We start from the raw sequence: 23,719 nt of genomic DNA, 5'->3' as shown, positions 1-23,719 counted from the left end.
TTTCAGTTAAATTTAAAGTTATTTTCTTTGGCTCACAGCAGAACATTGCGGAGTCTCTCACTGAGGTATTGAGGATTTTCACCCCATATCAGCAGCTCATCAGCAATTACTTTTCTGCACACAGATCCTTAAAGATCCAGGACACGATGATTTGTTACAATTTCTGTGCTGAAACAATCATGTTCCTCAAATAAGTTTCTACCAGACAGGGAGAGGAAAGATGAACACTTCTAATAATGGGAGATCCCATGCTTCCACCTCAGAAATTGAAAACAGTATTATTTTTAGGCACATCCAGGCATATGAAAGCATACATTTACTGCCTTTATTTAAATCTTTGGATATATTAAAATCCTCAGTTTGCCTGACCTTAATACTGTGATCCTCCTGTAAGCTATTCATCTGGCTTTTGGATTGGCTTCATAACATCTGATGTTAGATTTGGTAAAAATTGCCTTTAATTTATTGCCCACTGCTGACAGACATTTAAATATGGTATTCTATTTTTGCTAATAGAGCAGAATTTCTATCCACATGGGAAGGTGTGAATCTAATACACAGGAGCCATTTAAAAATTTCTCTTAGATTTAGTACATATCTTTTACAAATCTGTTTCAGTGGGTATATTACACATATATTTATTGTACCCAGTGAAAAGAGACACAAGTTGTCCTCACCCTGGCTAAGTGTGTGGAGACAAGCCTGCTACAGAGATGTTCATACTCACTGTATTGCAGCCAGCTCTAACTCAGAGAGGATTTATCTCCCTGAGCCAACAGGCTCCTAAACCCTGCTAATTCAACACTGTGGGGACAGAACATCCCTGGGATGTCTCGACCCTATTTGCCTGAGCAAGATGGAAATGTCTCCACAATCGGGCAAGCCTCCACCTCCCCAGAGAGGCTGTAATTTCAGAGGGCACAGGGCTGGAGCCCACAGCTAGAACTCTGTTGTCAGACCAGCTTCTGAGGCAGGTTTGGAATCAATCTAGTCGTCTCAGGCCTAGGTAAGGCAAAGTGGGAATTCTGAATCATGCTGATAAAAGAGGCTTTTCCTATTCCATTAGTATTTTCCTACCTGGCAGTCACTGTCCTTCAGTCGTATCCTTTGGAGTTCTTTCCCATCCACTTGGGTAATTTTCTAAAAATGCGTTGTTGACTCACTCTTGTGAACTACACTTTTCCTTGACCTGCTGTGTTTTTTATTCCTGCAACATTTACTGACTGTTAATCTCCACGTTAACCCTTCTAAAAGCAGCTGGAATGGCAGTGACTGTACCACCTGCTGTTAGTGTAGGACTGCTGAGATTATATTGCATTTCATTTCAGTTCCTGTTTCAGCTTTTGATTGACTGCTTCCAGTACCACTACCCAGAGTGGTGCAGAATCTTAAATTTTAAATGTGTTAAGTTACATCTGTTTCTATGAGCCATGCTAAAAATGTTTTTTTCAGCTGATCTAATTTGCTTGGAGAAACCCTGTGGAATCTGGACAGACCTGTCTGCAATATCTTAGCTAGCTCAGATGTCTCTTCATGGCACTGTGCCACACAGATACTGTCATGTTTTCAGGGGTTTCTGCTTTGCCCTTGGAAGATTTTTGTCCTCCAGATGCAAAGTCATGACTACACTTGTGGTGTGAATTTTTTCTTATTTCTGTATCCAACATCACACATTTCTGTCTGGGGAATATCTGAATGCTCCATGATTGTCTTTCCCTTTTAATCATAAATATTCTTATGCTTTTATCCTAAACCTATTCATTTATATACTGATATGTCGTTTCTAAATATTTGCACTTCAACATTTTCCAATGCTGCCGTTTTCCTCCGAGAAGTATAATTTTCACCAGACATGAAAATATCAGGTGAAAATTCAAAGTCAGTTCTTTCTGTTCTCCATAGTTCAGTTTTCTTGGATTTAACAATCATTTATGTGACAAAACAGTCATGTTCTGGTCTGTCTGGTGACCCTCTTATTCCTATAACTCTGCTGTACTGAATACCCTGTGATATAACAATCAGCATTCTTGCCTGTCACATAGTTTCTCCAAAAAAATAACCTTCACCTTCCCTAAGGAACACTCCTTGCTGTGCTCCTGATTAAAAACAAAATGTCTTTTTTCTGCCTACCTTCACGTTTCTTATGATGTACAATGCTGAGCTCCAGTGCTCCGGGATCTACCGCTTATCATCGCGAGTGTATTGTCCCACTTGCCCTTCCCTGCATTTCAATTGTTCCTTACTTTCATTTGCTCTAAGAGTTGTCTCAAAAAACCCCAACAGGTTCAGAATTTAATGTAACAGATCCATTTTCTCCAGAAATCCCAGGAAGTTTGGCTCATCCACGCAAACAACTACTGCAGAGAGTGCAGATATAAGAAATTTCTCTTTGCACCTGTTTTAAACTTTGTCCCCCCTCAAAAAAAGGAATTCTCACTCATAAAATATTCTTTGCCATTTAAAACAAAAAGAGCCAGCAGCCTGAGTATCATGAAACTTCATTACAGAGTAATCTGAGCAGTGTCATCACAACTACTGCTTCAATTCATCATATACCAATGTATCAGCTTCATTCTCCATTTAGCTTGAGTGCTGGTAAACTCAATTTCTGCACATACCGACACTTCAGCACAATATAATGCAAACTCCTACACTTTCTAACCATCTCTACAATACAGCCATTTACTCCCTTAATTCTGCTAAGAAATGGAAAAATAAATGCTGTAAGTGGGAGTAGTTCTACTAATTTATTGCAATGAAATGATATTCTAATGCATTATAATACATTTTTAAAATGTAATTTTCATATTCATGCAGACAATGGCTGTCAAGATATTTTAACAGACTCCTGGTCCCTTTTATCACTTTATCTTTTTTAAGACGCATGAACACAAACATTCCAGGTTTCAAAAGTGGCAACTGGTTTTGAAACATGGGGTTTAAGGATAAAGTGAGACACTTGATCTCAAAAGCACTAAGACAGCTTCTTTCCTTCCCCAGAGCACTACAGAACTACCAACCAAAATGATTTGAGCTTGTTTACTATCCATGATCCAGAGAGAAGCTGTACTGGGTTTGGTAGGGATGGAATTAATTTTCTTCGTAGCAACTTGTGTGGTGCTGTGTTTTGGGTTCATGACCAAAACAGTGCAGAAAACAGATCAGCGCACTGAATATCGCTGAGCATTGTCAGGGCCTTCTCTGTTTCTCACTCTGCACCCACAGTGACAAGGCTGGGGGGTGGCCAAGAAGTTGGGAAGGTGCACAGCCAGGACTGCTGACCCAATCTGACCTGGAATAGTCCATAAACACAGCAATAAAAAGTTGTTTCCCCCAAGCAGGGACTGTTTGGAGACTGGCTGGTGCATGACACTGCTGGTGGGACAGAGTGAGTGACTGCCTTCCCATTAATTGGAATTTTTTTATTCTTATTTCCTTCTCTTAATAAACTCTCTTAACCTTGATCTCTAAGTTTTCTTGGTTTTGCCCTTCTGATTCTCTCCCCTATCCCCTTGCAAGGGAGTAAGAGCAAGAACCCATTAGTAAGAATGAAAATTGCAGCTGAACAATTTAACCCAGGTTATCTGTCCCTATATGTCATACTGTGGGTCTCAAGGAAAGATAAGACCTGGCCGGACAGCTACTGATATTTGTCTGGCACAGATGCGAAATCAACAGATCTGACCGACAGAAAAAGATGATCTCAACTCCATACCTTGGAATGACTACTCTTAAAGATTTTTATGGAAAGCTCATTGTGAAAACTGTATTTCTACCTCATATTTTTTTTTTTTTGTAAGTGCTAGAAACTTCCTAAATATTATAAAGTATTTAAAGACTATTGTTATTCAGGTCAGGAAGAAAAAAAGAAGATAAAATAAAATCCTATCCCTCAGCACTAACTTCTCCCAAAAAAAAAATCCTTCAATAATTATCTGTATAGTTTTCTTGCATTTTTCCCATTGCTTTTCATGCTACTTCATAGGTTGACTGCAAGGTATTCTCTCCTTGAAAAGGTCTATTAAACTCTAAGTAACACTGAATCTAATTTATATGTGTACCCTAGGATGGGGTTAAGCTTGGTCATCATCTCCTGTCTGATACCATCTCCACTCAATTATGTAACAGGAAGCAGAGCATGTGAAGGTGGAGACGTAAGTCCATTCATCATCACTACTCGATTTCACATTACCTAAATGCTAATGCTCTCCATACTCCCAACAATACAGCTTGTCTGCCTCCCTGTCTTGCATAACTAATTTAAACCATGTACGTTCTGCTTTCTTTTCTACTGCAAAAAGAAACATTATTTTCTTTGCTTCTCTGACTCATGTTTTGTACAAGTCTATTCCTTTTGTCTACATGCTCACCTACATCTTAAATTCAACTGCTTACTAGAATCATTAAATGTCTACAAGAGGCAAGTTCACGATTTCTCCCCAGTCAGAAATATCCTCAAATTATTTTTCTAACTCACAAGTACCTCTGTTGTTTATGCAAATTAGAATCTGAGGCTGAATCACCAGAGAATGGCATAGATTTGGTTGATACTTAAATTCAATAGCGGCAGCCTGGCTGCTACAAAACAAGTCAAAGAATAAATACAGCTATCTAGGATGGAGTTCAGTATCTATAACATCAAAAAGACAGGATTTTCCTACCTGAAAGGACCAGCCCTTTGGGTGGCAATTAAATCACCATTTTAGTGTTAGAAAAAAAAATTCGCTGCAGTAATGAGTCCTTCTAAACTGACATACATGCCACTGGAATTAAAATCCCATGCCTTATACACAGTGAATTTCTGTGTCTCTCTAAATATCTTCCTATTGAGAAAGAAAAAGGTCAGGAGTTGTTTGTATGAAGCTGATAGCACATCCCAACAGTCACGATGGTTTGATTAGAGACACAGCCTAAACTCTCTAAACACACATGCAAGTTCCAACACAATATTGCCACCCCTGAGAGGGAGCAAATGCTGAACCTCCCAGGCTGCTGCTGTACCCAAACGTGTTCCCAAGATCACCTGAGGCACTGTGCCTATCAGGGAAGCTCTCGTGGGCTTTGCAAAATCAGTGGCCTCTCACAACCCTTGTCTAGTACCCCACTATCTCTGAAAGGTATTGAGATGATAGAGAGCTACATAAATGCCAAGCACTCTTACACGTGAAAAATCAAAGGTCATCTAAAGAAACATATTCTGCTGCTGAGGGATGAATAATTCTGAGGCTGGAATACCCTTTCTAATTTTTCAGTAAGACATGAAAGTGCTACTACTTGATGAAAGCACAGGGGACATGTACCCACCTACGATTAGCATCAGGCACATGTCTCATCAAAATCTGTGTCAGTTTGTGGCAAACTTATCATGGTCAATGTCAACACACCCTTGTTTTACTATCAAGAGACCTGAAAACTTCCCTGTTAAGGTGGAGAGCGGGTATTTTACACTTGCACTTGCCTGACTGAGCAAAACTGTTAGGTCTGTACACACCAGGTACAGATTCTCTTCCTTTTGATAGTCCGATTACACATTTTTATACTGAGGAGATTAAACACCTTTGATCTCAACAGCCATTGTTCCGTTGTACATTCCTCCTTTATAACTCAATATCCTGCTACATATTTATCTATATTCCCTACTGAATGGGAATATGAGAAGATGGCTGCTATAGGAAGTTGCATAAAGGTTCTTTTCAGTCTTCTCTTTATCAAATATCTCTGTTTCCATGCTATGGCCTTTTTCTTATAGCTCTGCATTCATATTTATGTCTCTCTGCATTTATTGCCCTCTCAAAATCCTTAAGAAGTAACACCAGTGAAGATAAAATAAAATAACCTATATTAATTTAAAATAATATCTGCCAGTTCTACACTGTTGCACATTGTGCTTCTTCCAAAGGCAGCTATGCAATTATAGGTACTTGGGTGCATAAAGTGATACGGAGGTTTCTATGGCAATTATTCATTTTAATTGAAAATTGTGTAGGGAAAGACTCATTTCAAGTGCAGCACACAATTTGCATTTGTTTCCAGAGAATCTGGACTTCCTTAGAGTTGTGAATTCCTATTTTTCAGGAAGACACAATCTTTAAAATTCTCTTGGGGGAGCAGGGGGTGGGAGACCAGGGTAAAGCTTATTAACATTTAGAAGCATGTATCCTTATTATATATATATGAATATGTCTTTTTATAAATACTTATTCAGTACAGTATTTGTTACTGTCTGGTAAAGATTTGATCTTTTAAATGAAAGAGAAATAATTAAAAATACAATTGATACACAATGCCCTTGAATCTCTGAGGTAGAGGAACCAGAAAAGGACAGAAGTACCAAAAAGGACAGCAAGGAGACAGGTCATCAGTGAGACCAAGTCCACCAGATCAAACATTTCTATTTTCATATATTTTAGCTACTCTGTGTTAGAATAATAATGAGGAGAAAGTTATTTCGGATCTTAATATATTTTAGAGTGTCAAAGAAAGAGTTGGAGGGAAGCAGCAGTTTCGCCTTGGTTAGATAATAAAAAAAGCTATAACTTAATTTCCTGTAGGAAAATAGGATTTCTTTCTCCTCCTTATTCCCATCACCACAATGAGTCAAACACATTTTAAGCCTAAATTTACAACGAAAACAAAGTACTGCAAGTGATGAAGACCTGAAAACAACTCTGAACTCTAATTTCACATTGACTAAATTCAGTGTTGCCTTTTCTAAAACAAGACTCTCCTGATTTTTTTGTCTATATCATTTTAAGGCTGTATAGGCCAAGTGCCAGAAATGTCCCAAGCTAAAAATAGCTCTTGTCTCCTTCATAAATAATAAAGAAATATTAATTTGATGTGAAGGTTGTGGTTGGAAGTGTTCTTTACCAGCCACACAATCCTCCTAACTGAGAAAAAACCCTCTTAGAAAGAGGTGGCCAAAGCAGTATGTGAGGAGAAGGAGAAGAGTAATTTTAATAATGTGGTTTTGGTACTAGTGTGCCTGGCTCAGTACACTTCTGTACTGTAGAATCTCTAGAAGAGAAAAGGAAGAATGACTCCTAACTTCAACATCAATGACTGCATCACTGTTCAGAAGAATGCAAAATTATATTAGTGTGATTTTTACAATATATGTGTCATCCATTTTTAATAAACTGGAGACTAATAATTAACCCCTTGTGGAAAGGAACAGGAATTTGAAGGGCACATTTCTTCCAGGTGACTGACTCATTTTCCTTTTTCAGCACAAGTTCTATTTTTGTCAGAAAATGGCTTTGCAAGACAGGGGAACCAACTTGCTTGAGAAAAGAGCATGAGCATGGAAGGGGTCTCGCCAAGGACAATCCAGCAAGGAAGAGCTTTTCACTGCATGGACAATTTCCTGTATTTTTGGCACCAGTTCTGCCATGTAGTGGTGATCCTAAGGTCTATGGTTGGACTTGATGAGACGTTAAAGGTCTTTTCTAACCTTAATTATTATATATACTGGCAGCTCTCATTTCTCTCATATTCTGTTGGACTTTCAACCCTCTTTGACACTTAGGTTCATTCCTTCATTTTACTATTTGACTCTCTCATAATTATTAAAATATATAGCTAGCAAAAAAACAGGTTTCTTGAATTTTTTTTATGCTTCCAGACACAAAAGAAATACACACTCACTCCTACATGTACCAGTCATATAAATAGAAAATAAACTATTGAAGGGAAGTAAAGTTCAAAGTAAGCAAATTTGTTTTATTTCTGAACATGGCAACTCTCAGAGTTACTCAGCTCTGATGGTGATGAAAGGCTGCTGGTGATGCTGCTTGTCTTAGCTTCTGCTTTCCAACAGAACATAACTCTATAGCTGTTCAAGCTTCCATTAATTTTCAGGGCTTGAGAAACACAGCTATTAAAAACCAATGTTCATGGTGTTGAAAGGACAAGTAAGACCTGCAGGTTGATTCTGGCTAACAATAAGAGACAGGTTTGAATAGACTTTGGCAGAGGCACTGCTGTCAATAAATTAAATGCAATGACTGGTTCTAGTAGAAAGCTGCTTTTTATAGCCAAATTGTATGCCTGGCTGGGAGAAGTAGGAAACAAGGAAAGACAATAAGGGGAAGCCTATACAGTTTCACTTGCCATCATTTCCTGACAAAACCACTAATAAATATCTCTTTCCTTTTTGGCTCAATAATGCAACCATCAAAAGAACGTGAAGGAAATATATTTCTTACTTATAGGAGCCCATACATATACAAACAGGAAAAATTGCCAGTGGAAGCTGTAGCTTCCCTCTCAGAAGTGGCAGAATGTTTTCCATGCAGGAATTGGATGTACTGCTCACACCCCTCAGAATACTTGAGACTGGAAATATCACACAGAGTGCAAACCGCTGCTGACATAAGGCTTAAAATCTCCAGCTAAAGGATCTGAAGTTTTTCTTCACCACATGAAGACATTTCCATGTGCACTAGATGCAGAGTAATTCCTCCATAAAATTAATCATCAAATATTCCTTCAAGTCTTGGGACGAGCTAAAAGTTCAATAAAGACTGTGGTCCCTTAAATTCACACACTTGAGCTCTGCACATCTCCTGTGGGGAATATAAATTGCTTCTAGCACTTACTACTCTGCATGCCATTCAAATTCTGTTGCTTTAATTCATTAAATTCAAAACTAATACAAACTTCAATTATTTGTTGTAAAAGTAGAGATTTTGCTAAAGCACACAGAAAATTCAATTCACACCAAAATGGCTACAATGCTTAAATTAATGTATTTGCAGTCCTCGCACGTCTTTCTCAGCATCCTTTAAAATGTCACTTATTTTATAAAAGATATAGATTTTCTGAGTATTGATGTGCCCTATCAACAGACAAGTGTCTCTGCTTTTAGTTTTGCAGACATTACTTACCCACCCCAAATCACTAATGATTACAGCTAAAATGAAGGGGTGCATGTGGGCAAAGGTGACAGCACAGGACTTACAGCTGGAAAGTTTGCACCTTATAAAACCTCTCATCTTCAATCCTACATTCAAAAGGTACTTATGATTTCAAAGAAATTGCAAATCAAATGATTACACGCTACAGGAAATTAGATAAAAGAGAAAGGAACCACTTCAACACCATCAAGAGATTCTATTCAGCTATTATATTAATAGTAAAAAAACATATTTTGATTGCAGCTTCTGCAGGTATAAAATGACAGGTTTTAGATTCTCTTTTATTGAAGTGCACAGATCCACAGAGCGTTTTTAGTCCTACAAGGTATTTTAAACTCTTGTAATCATTCAGCAAAGCATTTGGACAGCAGTTCTTTAATTTTGAGCAGAGTAATAACTGCACTTGTTAAAATATGTTCTAGAATACGTAGCACCTTTCAAAATAAATTCAAGCACCAGAATTAACTGTTGAACTTTTGTACTACTGAAATCAACACCAAAGCTTTTACATTTTTTAAAGCCAAGTGATGAATTTATTACTCCTAACTTTAATTTCTTTACAGAATGTACTGCAATCTTGACATTAACATTCTATTATGTAAAATGCAACACTTTTTCAGTTCAATTAAATGTCTACAAATATGCAGTACTGCAAAATAATGTCCTTATTTTTGTAAGGAATGGATGTTTTCTGGTCTTTTGTTCTTCTCTAATTTAATTAAAATGTAAAAAAAAATCTGTGCATGGAAACATTGGAGACATCTGGACACAAAATCCCAGCATTTTTTTTAGCTGTTAAGAACGGCTACCACAGCAACTGTGCATTGCACCAGCAACCAGACTGCTGTACACTAGTGGCAAACTGTGGGATTATATACATAAATGTAAAAATATATAGAATATTTATGCATACACACCAATAAAAAAGAGCCACAAAGTTTTATGGGCTGTTACTTCTCTTGCCACTCATAAATGCTCTTCCAATATATTTTTCAACAATGCAAAATTATCTTCAAATAAGTCTTTCAAAGCAAATTATCTTAAAATAAGCCTTTCTATGAAAATTATCTTAAAGTAAGCCTTTCAAATCCTATTCTTTTTCTTTAATAATTTAAATATAATATAATGTGCAAGAGAGTATTTCAGTGAACCCCAGTCAAAAAAAAAAATCACATAATAATTATATTGGAAGATATCAATTCCTAAAATATATGGGAAATACCTTCACATCAGAGTATTAAAGAGAAATGGCTTTAAACATTTATTTCTTATTAAAAACCAGTGCAGAAGCATGAGTTCAGGAAACAACTTACCTTTCTTGTCATCGAAGTACAGTGTCTGTTGAGCTGGATTTGACCACTGGAGGGAGGTGTTATCATTTTGATCGACCCTGCAGGTCAAATTTGCTGTTCCACCTTCAACGACTGTGACGTTCTGTGTGAGTGGAAACTGCCCTTGGCTGCCTGAGGAGGGAGGGAAGGGATGCAGGAAGGAAGAGAACAAGAGAAAAAAAAATTAAGTTCCAGGATTGAACTTATTGCAGCAGCTTCCCACAGATGATAGACCCGGAATTCAATGTGATCTAGTCTGACCAAAGAAAGGTAGTATAATAAATTTTTTACAACTGCATTTACAATATATTCATTACAACCAAGAAACAGCTGGATGAATTAAGAAATAAGGGGTTTCCCCCTTCTTTGTCCTCCTCTGTGAGTCATACTATTTAATTTCAAAGAAATACTCAGCATTTTTGCCTCCTCAGACATACCAAAGACAACTCAGTGCAGACAATACAGTTAAATCATTGCTGAAAACATAACATAAAAGTCCACAGAGTTTTTAACAGAGAGGGATGGGGCAACCTTGACTCTCTGTTTCTTTTTTATACATTTTAAAGACCTCTCAGGATGATGCTTTCTGTGTCAGGTTTGGAAAGTTGTTGGAGAACAAATGTAGTGTGAATCTAACACTTGATGCATGCTCTGTTGGGGGAATATAACCTGATTTCAGATGAAAATGGAAGAGGTGATGTAGTAGGTCTCTTTCACATCTCTGATTCTATCCCAGAGCATTATCAATCACATTAAGTGCTTGCTGAAAAGTCACTGGGAAGGCTTCCAAATGCCTCTACACAACAGAGGAGCAGTATCAGTCAGGTTCTTGAATCACAAGCATTTCCAATGGCATAGTTAGGCTAAAGTGTTTATGTAGTGTTATAGCACACCCCTTGTCAAGCAGCACAACACATTCTGACAAAACAGGACTGCAAGAAGGGTGCACAGAAAAAACATGGAAGTGGGTTTTAACATGGGTGGGGAAAGAAAAAAAAATCTTCAATAATCATCAAAGCAAGACACATTGAACATATGATTGTTAACTAGGAGATATATTATTTATTTGAGAGTACAATGCAAAAGAAAGACAACCTCACACTCCAAGTGAAAGATATGCTTCTTTCTTCTCCTGCTTTTACAGAAGTTCTATTAAAAGAAGCACTGAAGAGTAGGTAGAGATGCTTGCATAAGAAGTGTAATGCAAAGATTGACACTCAAGTGGGATGTGTCAGAAATTAAAAACCTCTCTACAGTCCTACAGGAGGGAACAAGCTCATAGATGTGTCACAAGCACATCAAGGAAATAATATATACAATATCCATTAATGATACAATACAAAATCATAAAACCTTCAGAGAAACATTCTATTTTAGTGGTTCTCATCAGACTTGTTCCCAAGTAAGTTAAACTGAGGCATGTCTTCTATACAAAAGCATGAAAATATGAAAATCTATTACCTAGGATACAGGTTTGCAGATGACCAGAGTAAGAAAGTACTAAATAAAAGATTAACTACCAAACTTCTATTTGACCTACTGATATTGCACAAACCAGAATTCTAGTCAGATTTTGATTTCCCTCTGTAAAATAATCCTCATGGCCTTAGACATGGAACAAAATCACCCACATCAGTGAAATAAATAACATAATTTCATAAAAATGCAGATCTGAATAAATGGTATAATTTTTCGTATAAATATCAACTACAGCTGTCTAATGATCAAGATTTACCATGTACTGATATTTACTTTAAGAGAATATTTACTATCAACAGGATAACAGATATAGTAAAAAAAAAATAGGAATACTAAAAATACCATAGCTAATTTAAATGCTGCAAATAATAAATGCCAAAATTCTCATGACATCCTCTATATCTGACACTTCATTAATCAAACCCTGCTTCTTGAAAACCACACATTGAGAAATAGATGATGAGAGAAAAATCATAAACAAGGATGGAAAAAAAAGAAAACAGAAAAGATTTGTAATTTCCTTCCACTTCTCCTCTTTCAATTCCAATGTGTCAAGGAACTTCAAGATATTGCATAAATTGCTTATCATTTAAATTGGAATTTTTTAAATCCAGAAAAATGCACACAGCCTGTTATTACTTCCACTAAATTACAGGCAACTTACCAAAGGAATAACCTTCTAAAGTATGAGCTGTGAATAGGAGGCTATGTGGGCTAAAACACTTTCTGCCTGCAAGAAGCATTAAACAGAACCTAGTGCCAGAGATTAGCACAGAGAAATCTGTCACTTACATTAAAGAATTGGAATGGGAGGTAGTTTAATAAAGAACCTGCTGTAATGACTCAGGACCCTATTAACACAGATGAGGAGATCTCCCCATAATTACCCTGTGTTGTCTGTCTGATATTACAGCTCTTATCATGAAGGTGTCAGTGTACGTGCACTCCATCATTTGTTAATGACTGCCAACTCAGACCCATCTCTGGTCAAGAAGTAAACTATTCTGATCAACCATATAAATTGAAACTGTAGATGCCATAACCTGAATAGGTCAGAAGAATTTTCTTTTCTCTGATCAACCTAGTGATTGCTGATGATTTGGAAACAAGAATTAATTTAGGATATAAAACTAAGACAAAACCGTTCATTGTATCTCTTGCCAACAGAGAATCTGTATGGTTCTGGAGGAGATGCACAGAGCTTCATGGGAAGTTTGGACTGGAGAAAGAGGTACAGAGAAAATGAGAGAAAATTTAATATAGAAAGCCTGAGTAGAAAGAAGGGAGCCTTTGCAGGACAGAGAAAACTATATAAAGCAAGTCCAAATGAATGGATACTGCACTCTTCTAGGTGAAAACAAAAATTATTAGCAAGTGATGGGAAAACTAAGACAAAGAAAAACTTATGAGATTTATTTTACTGTTGTATCTAACTTGGGATACTGAAGTAGGGCTGGAAGGACAGGAGAAAGTTGTAAAGCTCTATATGAAACAGGTGAAAACTAAAGCAAGCACCACCATCCTGCCCTTTTACTGCAGTAAAAGTGTGAAAGAAGTGGATTATGCTACTAGAGACTCCTTATGGTTCTTGAGCATCTCACAAAATTGTGTGGCAGAGGTCTTGTTTCTGTTAATGTCCCCTAAAAAGAAGCATTCCATCTTAACTTAACAAGTCCAGCAGTGGAAAATTTAGTGGCCCCTTCAGTAACTTATTCCAGAGAGCAACAGTCCCCATTGTTCAAACAAAACCACAAAATCTACTTCTGCTCTGCATTTGTCTTGCTTAGCACCCAGCTTCCACTGGCTCTTGTATCTTTTCCCCTGCTCTGAAGAGCCCTCTCTTATCAAATTTCTCTTGTAGGTACTTAGAGACTGTGATCCTATCACCCATTAACCTTCTTTTTGATAATCTAAATAAATTGAGCTCTTAAGTCTTTCTGCAGAAATCTCATTTTTCTAATCCTTTAATTAGTCTGTGCCTCTGTGTGCCCTCTTCCATGTGTCCTCTTCTTTCTGAAGTGTGCAGCCCAGACCTGGAAGCCCCCCTGCTGCAGCCACAGCAGGCAGAAATCCAAAGGTGATGGCACTTTTCTGCCAGTTTTTGGGATTCTTGTTTGCACACTTAAAAGATTGCCTTGGCCCATGGTCAGACCCAGGTGTGGCTGAAGGTTTACCATGGGGCTGGCATTTTTCCTCACACACCCTTCCAGTTCTCCTCACTGCACTTAACACAGCTTTTTAGGCAAGTTCAGTAGAATTTGCTTCCTACTTAACTATTAACTGAGATGATTGACAGGTATAATTGAGAAAATGAATATGACAGGGATTATTATGGCTGACCATCCTAAACACAGGGCTAGCCATCCAGCTTACTTGCTATCCTCCCAACAAATGGCTGGGAATGGATGACATTTCTAACCTCCACCAGCAGGTAAAGTCATAAATAAATAAATAAATAAATAAACAAACATACATATATATGTATATATATATTTATCCACTACACTATGTAAAATTACATTCTGTTCCAAAATCAAATCTAGAGGGAGGACAAACTATTTTACTGCCTGTATGGAATACACTAAAAAAGACTTAAAAATAAATACTGATGGCCCACATTAATAATTCCCTTGCATCTGAAAAGGAAAAAACTACAAGGTTATGCAAAGGTAAACAAGCAGTGATCTTACTGCAGAAAGGAGGCTGCATCCAGACATCATTGGCATCATGTTGTATCGCAGCCCCTCTGCTCATTTTAGAAGCTTTGCTAGCAGCACTATTTCAACTTTTTGGACTAGATGGAGCTATGTTTAAATATACTCTACCACAGGTTGTTTCTGCAATGCTTTGTGGAGGACCAGTTCTCATATTTCATTAGCCACAAGCTGTTCCCTGTCAAGAAAGGCTTTTTTTTTTTTCCCACCCAGAAATCATGGCTAAACTGTTTTTACATTTAGCACTGATTTTTATCCCACTATGTGTTAAGTCTATGTAGAATAATTATCATTATTTGGTCCAGTTTGTAAACATTCATCATGTGAGTTCGCCTCATGGTTTTTTGTTTATGCTTGGGTTAAGTTTTGTGCTTGGTTTTGTGGCTTTGCTTTTGGTTTTTGTTTTGTTTTTGTTGTTGTTGTTTTGGGGTTTTTTGTTGGTTTTTTTTTTGCAATTACAATGAAAGCTCTTTAATGAGTTTAACACTCCCACTTGATGCTTAGGTGATACATTCTAATCAATTTACCAGGCTAATTATAAATGTGACTAGGTGGCTGTAAGCACAGAGAAAACATAATTCTCTCTTTAGTTTTGTTTCTGCAAAGGTCTCTTTTTGTAAAGTAAACAGCTATGTCACAAATTAAGAGTATTTCACATTATCAGGGCAGCAAACTTTGCCACTCTGTATCATAAAGGCAGAAAAAGAAATGGCTTTAGTTAGAGAGCATGGCCTGGAAAAGAAGTGAGAGAGACAGCAGTGAATTATCCATGTTTTGCCACATTGGTTCTACTTTTGAGAGCCTGGCAGACCAGTGTCCCCATGAGGTAAATTAAGTTTATCAGCATGCAAGAGGGAAAAAGCAGAGTCTAAAGTTTTATAGCAGACATTTATCCTTTTCAGTCTTGCATGGAACCACAGAGCCATGGGCTTTTTATTTGATACCTCCATAGCATGGTGTCAGCCAAAACCAGGGCCCATAAAATGCAAAGGATTAGCAGAGGAAATTAAAAAAAAAAAAAAAGCCCAAACTTGAGCAAATTAATTTTCAAAACAGTCTGATTTTTAATATTGATGTTAACAGGACCAGACCCTAAAAATAAATATTTGGGTGGGAGGGAAAGCAGCTTACTATTTGAAATAGCAGCTTACATCTGTAGGGAGACGAGATTAATTTTGGCCTTCTTTCTTAGTAAAGAAACTAAAACATTAGGGGGAAGAACCCATTATGATGAAATATCTAATATACTGAATCACTTTTCTGGCTTTCTCACTTAATTTATATATGAAATAATGCAAACATCTCTCCAAGGAGACAAAGTGTTATTAGCTTGTCTTTACCTAATTTAAAGAGTAATGATATTGTGAATTGCATTTCAGCAGGAATAAACAGTGATCTGCATTACTGTGCACTGTGGGCTTTTTCTGACTTTGCAATGGGAATGAATCTGCTTCTCTTTTTTGTCAGCATGGAGACCAGATTGAAGGTTCATGTCCTGGAAATTCTGAAGGAAGAAACTGTGCAAGTTGTTGCCTTAGTATTTTTAAATTTTTTTTAGAACAGTCCTTAGGAGTGTGGTAAAAATATCGATGACAGATTAAAAAAAGCAGTTTAACTCCTGATGCATAACTACCTGCTTTGCTTTATTCTAAAAGAAAATACAGCCATGTGCATGCATGTTAAACTGAATTCATACAGCATTTTTAAAGAACAAAAGATTGCCTGAGCATTATTTGATACACATAGTCCTTGACTGGATGAATTCACCTTCCTGAACTTGCTGTTTTAAATAACAGTAATTTAGTTCTATATCTGGATGGTAAATACTTTCTGAGTTTATGCAGTTATGCTGTTGAGTTTAAGTTGTTTGCTCACTGCAGAAACATCATTTTAAAAAAGAAGCAAACCAAACAAAACAAACAAAATTGTGTCCTGCAATAGCTGTTAGATACTCCAGTAACAAAACCTCTTGCAGAGAACACTGGAATTAATGAGAACACTGCAGAAACTTAGTACAGAATGACAGGTTTCAGAGAGAGAGAAGAAATAATGCAGTGAATAACTGTTAACCCCAGATTGTGCATTCAAGGTCACTGAACCTTTTTAAATGTTTCAGCAATACTAAAATAATGCAAAGGCAAAGGACAAGAGTGCAGTCTCTGATTTCAGACTATGAAATTTATGTCTGATAGCAAAAATAGAAAAGGAAGAAGCCACTTCTTCCTTCTTTCACTCCATGTGTTTCAGGTGTATGTTTCCAAACCAGCAGCTAACTCAAAATATCACTAATTTGGGCTATATGACAGTGAAAGAGATTGCAGATATAAATTGGAACAAAAAATTGAAGTAAAATTATTCCACAATAATAAACAGGAAAAAAGTATGAGAGAGATAATAGGGTAAAAAAACCAAAACAAACCAATGCTGTTTCCTAGGAACCTTGCCTAAGTGCCTAGTTTTTACTCTTTTCAGGCTATCACCATGGTATTACTTGCTTGTGAATGGAGAAGAGTAGCCAGTGATTTTCTTCAGTTATTATTTATTAAAAGGCATTCTCTTCCAACACTCTGAATTCCTGAGGAAGTTACAAATCCAAACATAATTGAAGTGAACCTCGTCTTCCCACAAAAGTTTTAACAAACTGACCAATTTTCTCATTCTCATAATTGTAGATATGGCTCAGAGCTTTGTGTCACTTGTCACTTTAAAGCTTTATGCTCAATTCTTTGTGCCTTAACAAATTGAAAACTCCTTTTTCTCTAAAAGCAGGACAGCATCCAGTCCCAACATGAAGAGTAAGGAATTGGACACTTTAATTTCTTTCAGGATCTGGGTCACCATATTTCTATTCCTAATCTGTAATATATACCAAAGACACCTTTGCTAATCTCCCAATTATTCAGAAAGCCAACCACAGCCTTTCCCAGAATTCTCCTCTATTTTAATCCTGGTTTGATATACTTTGGGCAAATTGCCCAGAGTCATTTCAGAGTAAATATAAATAGAATTTAACATTAATGCTAGGGGCAAATATTTTGAAAAATAATACTTTTATTGCAAATAACTAATGTGTAAAAAATATGGAAATTACTAGAAATTCCAAAGTAATTAAGAAAATTTTGGCTAGAAGATGGACTGATATAATTAGAAATATTAACTTTTCACACAATATTCAAAGAAAACAATTTTTCTTCAGCAAAAATCTAAATATCTTGGTTTTCAAATTTTCAAATCAAACATTTCACTTCATTTCACAAAGAAGAAAATTTACACAAAGAAGAAAAATTACACAAAGAAGAAAAAATGTATCAGTAGATTTGATTCATCTTTTCCCTCCTCAATTTGCTACAATCCTTTTCCTGATTTCCTTTCTCTCATTTGTGAAAAATTGTAAATCTATTGGAAGAAAAGGTTCTCTTAGGCTTTCCAGCTATTGAGTTCTATAAAAGAAAAGATATTTGCATTCCTCTAGGAATACTTTTCCTCCTTCCTTCATCCTTAAAGACAAATCATGGTATTTGAAGTCCAACATGTAGGTAACCCACCTGGCAAGGACTTTCTTATTGCATACCTATTTATCTTTGTTCTCTGTTTGACCTTTTTTTTTCTATCTGAGCAGAACACACCCAAGGTTTAAAGGCCTTCCACTCTTAACTTTGTTTCACCAACTTCTGAAATGTCATTCAAAGAGAAGCTAAAAGACAGAGAAGAGGCAGCTACACAAATCAGCTCCAAGTAGTGCTGTTTGAATGTTTGTGATCTCAGAAAGCATTCAGAAATCCCCCAGAATGCACCATAACTGCACTGCTTATTTCTAGTTCTAAACACACATAGCAAGAGCTCGCTCACCAAATGGAACCTCCTGTGTTTAAATGGAAGCTTGAACTGTTCACTGTATTGAACAGCTGAGCAGAAGTGAAAAATAAAACTGTTCTAGGTTTCCCTTTGTATTTGCCCACACCGTAGCTTTATTCTTGTTAAAAAAATTAGAACTAAACACGTCTTGTACATATTTACACATATATGCCCACATAGGAGAGGGGAGTGAAGAACAGTGATAAAATTGCTAATAAACCCCAGCTTGTTTCTGTGGATTTAACTTCTTTTTACTTCGGTATATTTTAATTAGACTAGCACAGCGCATTTAAACATGATCTTACCACCCCTGGTTTGGAAGCAATCTGAATAAGAATAACCTGTCAATGCACCAGTACACTAAATAAATCTTTGCTGCCTGGACTTCCAACATTTCACTGCTCAGTTTGCTTCAGGTGACATGTCATCCTCAAAGGTAATTGAAGAAAAGAGCAAAGGTGGGGAAAACAGATTTTGATCAGAGACTTCTCTGTTCTGATTACTACATCACTGGTGGTTTTCAGTGAAATACTCTGTAGTTGTAAGTAGTACTGATAAAACTATCCTAGCAGTAAATGGGGATCAATATACAGGGGTCAGACCTTTGAATTCTGTCAATGGAACAAAATATGGACAAGCTTACTTAGATACTTTTGAAAAAATCCCTTTCATAAACATAAAAACTATTCTGAAGAGTTGTGTTTTAACCCACAAACGAAACCCTGTCTTAAAGGTGGCAAATATGGTGCATGCAGTTTGATCTGAACCAGCACTTCCCTTAATGACCTTGTGCTGATCAATACCTAAACACATCCTGGCCAGCTGGGAATGTTCCCTGAAGAAAGCAGTTTGGATTCTCACAAAGGAGAAGTCAGAATGATTAATAAAGTGTTTTCCACTTGTGATCATCTGTATATTCACAAAGTTTTCACTCCTGATGGTTTCACCATCCTGTCGATATCTACCTTCTTTCATGTTGGACTTTTTTTTCTTGTGCAGAGGACAGCACAGCTCAGTTTAAGCTCATCAAAGTTCAAGTACAAAACAACGGTTTCAAAACTGACTTTGTACTTGATGGGTTGCTTTCCCCTCCCTTGGTTTACACAATAAAATAAGGCCAGGAATTGGTCTGGAGAATAACTGCTTTATACGATTCTAGCAGCCTTTTTGAGCCTTAGTGGCACCAAACTATAAACAACAAAATTACTTCGGCCAGACTACACTTTTAGGCATCAGAAGCCAGGCTTGACCTACAAAAATGAAAGGCAGTTTACACCAAACAAGGATGGATTTTCCACTCTGCCCTCTCCCCTTGTTGCCTCAACACTTGCTCTTTGCCTCTGCTCTGTGTCCCAGCAAAGAATGGCCCTTTCCCTTCTAACAACACTATCAGTATTTCAGAATGACAGAGGAGGCTTCTTCCTGTGCAACCTTCTGAGTGAAGAGAATGCTTTCTCAGGTGATTGCTTTTTGGCAAATTTCATCTGGGAACCAGGTCAATTGTTCCCATTAACAGATATTTAGAAGATTAGGATTGGATCCTGCTATTCTTTCATGTACCTGTTTCCCTAATGAGTCTAGCATGCAGATCAGTTGTAGATGTGGCTCTAATTTTGTGCAATTTAGATATCACTCCATGTAAAACTGCATTAGACTTGGGTGTACTCTGAAATCAAATCACTTACTCTCTTGACTCTCTTTTTTCCTCCCTGTGGTCTATGAAATCTCCATTGGTATGGCAGTGCTGATCTGCAGCAGTTCTTCCTGCTGACTTAGGCCAGCAAGCTGCTCATGAGTCTAGCAGATGTTTCAGTTGTCTAGGCCAATGGAAACCTTATGGACCCTTTTTTCTTCACCTCCTCCCAGGAGCAAGTGTTAGTACAGCAGATACCTGGATGTGTGCCACGCAGCAGCAGGGACAGGAAAAAGCTGCTGTGGCTTCACTGAGCATGGTGCTGTATAATGATTGTATTTTTTTTTTCCAGTCCTCTCTAAGAGCGTTATTTACAAATGCCATGCTCCTCACATGTAGCTAAACACAAACCTGGCCTCTTTAAAACATCCCCTAAACTTCCCCTGTTGTGCTATTGAACCTTAGGTTAATACACAGATATAAATTAGAAAGATTGTTCATATGTTGGTCTTCTATTTCCCTGCCAACATAAATTTAGAAATGCCTAAATCCAAGTTGCATTCAGCATTGTGCCCCTAAACACATCGTACATACTGTGACAATGGGAACGGCTAAGGTGATTTAGGACATGAAAAAGGAAATTTTTTAAAATTTAATTTAAAATATGGAACAGGATGCCCCATCCCTGGAAGTGTCCCAGGTCAGGCTGGGTGGGACTTTGAACAACCTGGGATTGTGAAAGGTGTCCCTGCCCAGGGCAGGGGGGTTGGAACTGGATGAACTTAAAGGTCCCTTAGAACCCAAACCATTCTCTGTTTCTATGATTATATGGTAATTTAAAGGAAATTATATTCCTGAATTCTGTCACTGTCCTCAAAAACTGCTTTTTGAAACCTTATTTTTTCATCGCTTGACCTCACTTTAGCAGTGGGTGGTAGAAACAGTCTCTTATTCAAAATCTCTAAGTTCTTATTCTAGAATGTGTTTCTTTTTTTATTTTGACCTTTGGATCCCTTTTATTTGTGAGAATTCAACATGAAGTCTGTCATTTCCAGTTGTCTATGAATAAAAAGCTTCAACCCAAATATCATATTTGCTTGAAATTCTTGCCTTTACTGCTCTTAAAGGTAATAATTTAGTTTAACATTAGGGATCAGCCAAAAAAAATCCCAATTTCTTTACTTTATGCATTTATGAAAAATATTTTTAGACATAGGCATTCATTATTCCGCTCTCATGAGACAATTAAATTATGACTCCTCAGAAAGTACAAAAAGGGACAGGATAGGGGCACCTGTGTGAAGTCAGTGGCAGAACCAGGGACTCAGAAGTGACTTCTGAATTTCCACAAGTGGTATTAGCATTAGTTTCAGTGTTATCTGGGCTGAAACCTTTGTCTTTTTTTAACAAAAAAGACTAATTTCTATCCAACAGGCTGACAAAATAACTCTATTCATCAACTACTTTCAATCAGAAAACTGCATCTTTCTTAGGAAATTTTTGTGTATTCCTTAAAATCATATTTAGGTATGTCCTCTTGCACAAAGAATCCCTTACAGATCTGGAAGGAGAATCACACTTAAATTAACTGTATTCAAAAAGCAAAGAAGCAAATTAATCAGCTCCATATAAATACCCTCATATCTGTACAGCTAAGTTCAACTTGAAAAAAAATTAAAAAGGTTAACCTAAGAGGCTACAATAACTCTATAATTGATTTAATATTTAAAAAATTACTGAATTTTATAATACCTGACCCACAAGGGCCCTCAACAATAACAGTTTTACAAAGTAATATATTTTTTTTTTAAATCCACTGAAATGTAAGAAATCAGCAAGTAAATTGATATGTGCATTAAAGTAATTTTCTAGGTCGGTGAATCAATGTCAGTAATGGCTGACTAGATTCCTTACTTGGCTGTAACAATATTTTAGTTGAAGCCTTTTATTTTATAATTTACTGAATTATTATAAAGGTTATTTGGTACCTAATATAATGTTGTCTTCTAGAAAAGAGAAAAAAACCAAAACATTTAACTTTCTTCATGCTTGATAAAATGTCTTCTCTGGTAAAATTTGCAGGATAGACGAAAAATTCTGTTCCTGGTCACACTAACATTACCTCACCTCCTGTATTTTACAGGAAAAATTACATGGTAGAGGAGGCTGCATGATAAAATTTACAAAACTGATATACTAGCTTTAATATAGAGATTTTAATCTCTTTTTAAACAGTTGCAACACCTACCCTAAGGAGGGAAATAGATTTCCCCATTAGGGAAATATAAATGTCAAAGACCATATTTGCATATCAGGGGAGGGCAGGAGAGGGGAGGAGGAGACACAATGACTAACATCTGTTGAACAGATTGAGATAACAAGACTTTTTCCAGACAGCAGAGTGCGTTTCTCAGGTGAAGAAATAAAAGATCATTACAGTGAATTAATGTGTTTCAAAGTGGAGTAATGTAAGTTAAATGGGAGTTTCTGAACTTACGAATTTTAAGGTTAAGTTTTGAAAACTCGTAACATACAACAGCTCTTCAGTATGAGCATAAGAATTTTAGTAACTTTCAAGCACAGCCTGTCCTATATTTGAGTAAAATAATTTTTTTTTCCCCCAGCTGGTCTTTGTTAGTTTTTTAGACCTACAGAGAAGAACATGCAACATGCATATTTCTACATCTTGTTGCCTGCTTTCATTCAATTAATTTTTTCCTCTCAGTTTGCACAAAGCATCTCATTCTTGGCATTCTTCCACAGAGCTATCAGAATCCCTGCTTGAGACACCATATATAAGAGGAAGGCAAGAGAACTGATCCTGTTCACCAAGTGCCTTTGTTTTGAGTATCAGGATTTCTGTGTTCTCAAGACCACGCACTTGTTTATGAACACTGACAAAGCAAATGAGCAAGTGCTTAGAACACAATGTGCTTTATTAACACTGCTACTGCAGATTTTATACCCACACACATCTACAAGTTTGTACATGCAGACTCCTTTGCAGCCATTGCAGAGTAACTGGTTTTCTTGTGGAGTAGTTTGTGAAGATTATAAAGACTTGAAAAATGTTTTGTTTGGAAAGGGGAGCTGATGATGTAGGGGGGATTTTCTGTGATGAAGCCACACAGCTTAAAAAGAGTGCACAAAGTCCTACACCTCTGAGCACAGAGCACACCAAACAGCAGAAAGGGTGACTTTGCCCATGATTCAAATCTCTTCCCAGTCAATACTCAGGCTCGAGGCATCTGTCACACTTGGACTCTTTTTCTTTTCAGCACTGTAGTGCAGTGCTTAGTGTTTTCTCTTCAAAACAGGCAGTGCAAAGTGGCCACAGGACAAGTCCTACAAGGGTTCATTTTTCTGTTTCTCCATTTCTGACCTAGAGCAAGCAAAGCTATCTCCACACTGTACCCCAATTCACAGTGTGACCATCACTTTTTACTGATCTTCCTGACTTTCTTTCACAGAACCACAAGAAAAAAAAAACTCATATCAACTAAATGGCTGAGGTAAGTTGAACTCTATCACCAGTGTATATCTTCCATATTTCTCCTTTGGGCCAGGCAGCTGTACAAGAGAGTTCACTGTCCTCTGCAACATCATTGTATTGTTTTTTTAATCTTAATTTCAATAGTTATGTATCCCCCACTTCGAGAAGGTACAGAAAATCCATAACAAATTCTTTCCAAACCCTTAGTAAAAGCCTAGCTTTCAAGTGCTGTTTTACTCACTTTTAGATGTTGCTCCTTCTGCTCGACTCTGAGAATCAAAGGAACACAAAGAATG

At 37.0% G+C, this 23,719-nt stretch overlaps 1 protein-coding gene across 3 annotated transcripts in view; it reads right to left on the bottom strand.

The window, feature by feature from the left end:
* The window catches only part of CADM2 (cell adhesion molecule 2), a 579,455-nt gene that overhangs the window by 160,043 nt on the left and 395,693 nt on the right, over positions 1-23,719 (bottom strand). For all 3 annotated transcript variants that reach the window (XM_054655060.2, XM_077174538.1, XM_054655061.2), the window contains one exon: positions 10,232-10,381. In XM_054655060.2, coding sequence (XP_054511035.1) covers positions 10,232-10,381 — 150 coding nt within the window. The remainder of the gene's footprint in view (positions 1-10,231; positions 10,382-23,719) is intronic.

Source organism: Agelaius phoeniceus, chromosome 2 (assembly GCF_051311805.1).
Source record: "Agelaius phoeniceus isolate bAgePho1 chromosome 2, bAgePho1.hap1, whole genome shotgun sequence".
Classification (NCBI taxonomy): domain Eukaryota; kingdom Metazoa; phylum Chordata; class Aves; order Passeriformes; family Icteridae; genus Agelaius; species Agelaius phoeniceus.
This window is presented reverse-complemented; position numbering and strand designations above follow the sequence as displayed.